This window comes from Salvia splendens, chromosome 4 (assembly GCF_004379255.2).
Source record: "Salvia splendens isolate huo1 chromosome 4, SspV2, whole genome shotgun sequence".
NCBI lineage: Eukaryota > Viridiplantae > Streptophyta > Magnoliopsida > Lamiales > Lamiaceae > Salvia > Salvia splendens.
This window is the reverse complement of record NC_056035.1, coordinates 33266681-33269044: the sequence shown is the minus strand read 5'-3', so window position 1 is coordinate 33269044 and position 2364 is coordinate 33266681. Positions and strand designations below refer to the sequence as shown.

The window sequence follows — 2364 nt, the reverse complement described above, 5'->3', positions numbered from 1 at the left end:
ATTGTGTGATTGTTAATTATGTCATTTTATATAATTGTTATTAGTGATGTGGCTATTGATGTGGCTGGGCTATTTATGATGTGGCTAAGCTATGGCTGGGCTATTTATGATGTGACAGGAGGATTTTTAGTGCTGATGATGTGATAGTGGCTAGGCTATGGCTATTGTGGATGGCCTAAAAGAAATTTATGCCCTTCCTACAAAAAAGCTAATCAATGTAAACCTACGATTATGCAATCATTGTCATTCATTTCTGAAAGTCAATAATATTCCTTGTGTGATTATAATAGCTGACCTTTTAATTTTGGTTACTAATAAATGGCTCAATAGACTAAGAAATGGAGTACATACTGTTACCGTATTTGTTTTGGTATTTGCCACGAATAAATAATTTAATCAAATACTATAAACAATCAATTTCACGTTTGTATCTTCACCAATAATTTAACAGGGAAAGAGAAGTTTCCAACTTAAATAAATTTAATTTCTAGCTAATAAAAATGACAGAAAATCCATGTCAAACAAAGAACCCAGATATTTTGGTACTAATCTTCAATTATTCTCATATTATTAGTACTTGAGAAATTAAGTAGTCATACGTTTACAATAAACAAAAACAAAAATCGAAGGCGGAATAATATCCACAAGTTTTGATGCACAAAAAAACAAAGTTAAAATTAAAATGCAAAATCAATACCCCAAAGGCAGGTTCCAAAGGTCAGAGCAATCTCCAGCGGCGCCTTCTTCCGATGGCCGGTGATCGTGGCCCAAAATAAGCCCAAAAGCCGAATCCGGGCCCTGCATGAGATTCAGTGTCACGTGCCCGCGGCTTTCTGGCCCAGCCCAGCCCGGCCATATCTTTGCGGCATCGAAGACGGAAGCCCGATTCTCCGCGATGAGCTCCCGCAGCGCCGCGCTGCACCTGGCCGGCAGATCCGGAGCCGGCAAGGCGCTCCACGGCTCGTAGCTCGCCGGTGAGTGTGACAGAAGAGAGAGAGCACGCCCACTGCTGCTCATGCTCACTAAATATGGCTGTCTGCCTAATATTACTAGTACATTTTTGTCATCAGTATTAGTAATAACTTGGAAACAATTATGATAAGTTACCTTTGGTGGCAGAAGAGGCATGATGTTGTTGCGAGTTCTTTCTTCTCCTTTCGTTGTGGCCCGCCAGTCGCCTCCTGCAGCTCCTCTTCGTGTCATCAAACTCTCCCACGGCATGAAACCTATTTAATTCCATTAAATTAAAAATTTGAAGAAAATAGTACTACTATAGTAGTGATATAATTATGATACCACCATCTCTACCTGCTGCATTGTTGGCAGAAGCGTTGGTCGATTCCGAGAAGCACGACTTTAGGGGCTTTGGCGTGCGTCTGGCACACCTTGTGCCTCCGGTGGTAATCCTTGGCGTTGAGCAGCGGCGCCTGGCAGCCCTCCACCTGGCACCGCGGCAGTGTCGCCGGAACAGAGGAAGGCCCTTTGGATCTCTTTATCAGTGAGAAGGGCGGCGGTGGAGGAGACAGATCCCCAAAGTAATGCTTCTTTCCGAGCTTCAAGCAGGTCAGATGCGGATCGGGATAGCGATACAGTGTGGAAGAGCCTTCCTGCATCGCTGCTTCGCTGGCAACTTCCCATGCATTATTTGGGGTCAAATTACCGTTATGCCCTCCTCCTCCTCCTCCTGCTGCGCTGCTACTGCTACTGCTACTCCACCCGTATTCCATGCTTGTTCCTTTTTTTCTTTCCTTCCACAACTATGACACCAACTGTGTCTGTGTGTTGTGCGTGTTTTTATATTTATAGTAATGGATGGTGCTGCAAAAAAAATGGGATCTGCTTGTTATTACTGTAAAAAGGAGGAAGGAAATATGGAAAGCAGCTAGGGGAGAAAAAAGGGAAGAGTGTGGGTGGGGGATAAGATTGATATGTGACAGTTGTACAAGTAGGGGTATGGTTGCAACTGCCCTTCTACTGAAATAGGGTTATGTTCTTAAACAGAAAAGCTGCTGCACTTGTTGCAGACTGATCATAAATCTACTGCTCATTAAATGTCACCACCATTATTCCACTCTCTGTATTTCCATTCATTTAAATTTCCTATTTTATTCTATTTTTATTAGTCTTTTGTATGGATGCAAATTTAGTTCTCGGGTTTCGGATATACCCGATTCTAATCTAATATCCAACGGGTTTTAGGTACTCGAAACCAAAAATTATGGGTTCGGATACGAATTTGGGTAGTTAATATTAAGATTTTTCTGATTTAGAGTACCTGAAACCCGTATTAGGATACTTGACTAATATCGATTAATTATGTATTTGTGATAAATATTTTTATTTAATATATGGCCTACGGCCCGT

At 41.8% G+C, this 2364-nt stretch overlaps 1 protein-coding gene across 2 annotated transcripts; it reads right to left on the bottom strand.

Moving 5' to 3' along the window:
* Positions 1-535: 535 nt before the first annotated feature.
* Positions 536-2016, bottom strand: LOC121799147 (squamosa promoter-binding-like protein 7). 2 transcript variants are annotated; one of them, XM_042198489.1, is made up of 3 exons: positions 1309-2016; positions 1108-1226; positions 536-1049 (listed from the first exon to the last, which is right to left on the bottom strand). In XM_042198489.1, the coding sequence occupies exons 1-3, from the start codon at positions 1725-1727 to the stop codon at positions 691-693; spliced, it is 897 nt and encodes a 298-aa protein (XP_042054423.1). In that variant the 5' UTR covers positions 1728-2016; the 3' UTR covers positions 536-690. The 2 variants fall into 2 exon arrangements, with proteins under 2 accessions (XP_042054423.1, XP_042054424.1); XM_042198490.1 differs by having other exon boundaries at positions 536-1040; positions 1309-2015.
* Between the last annotated feature and the right edge of the window lie 348 nt (positions 2017-2364).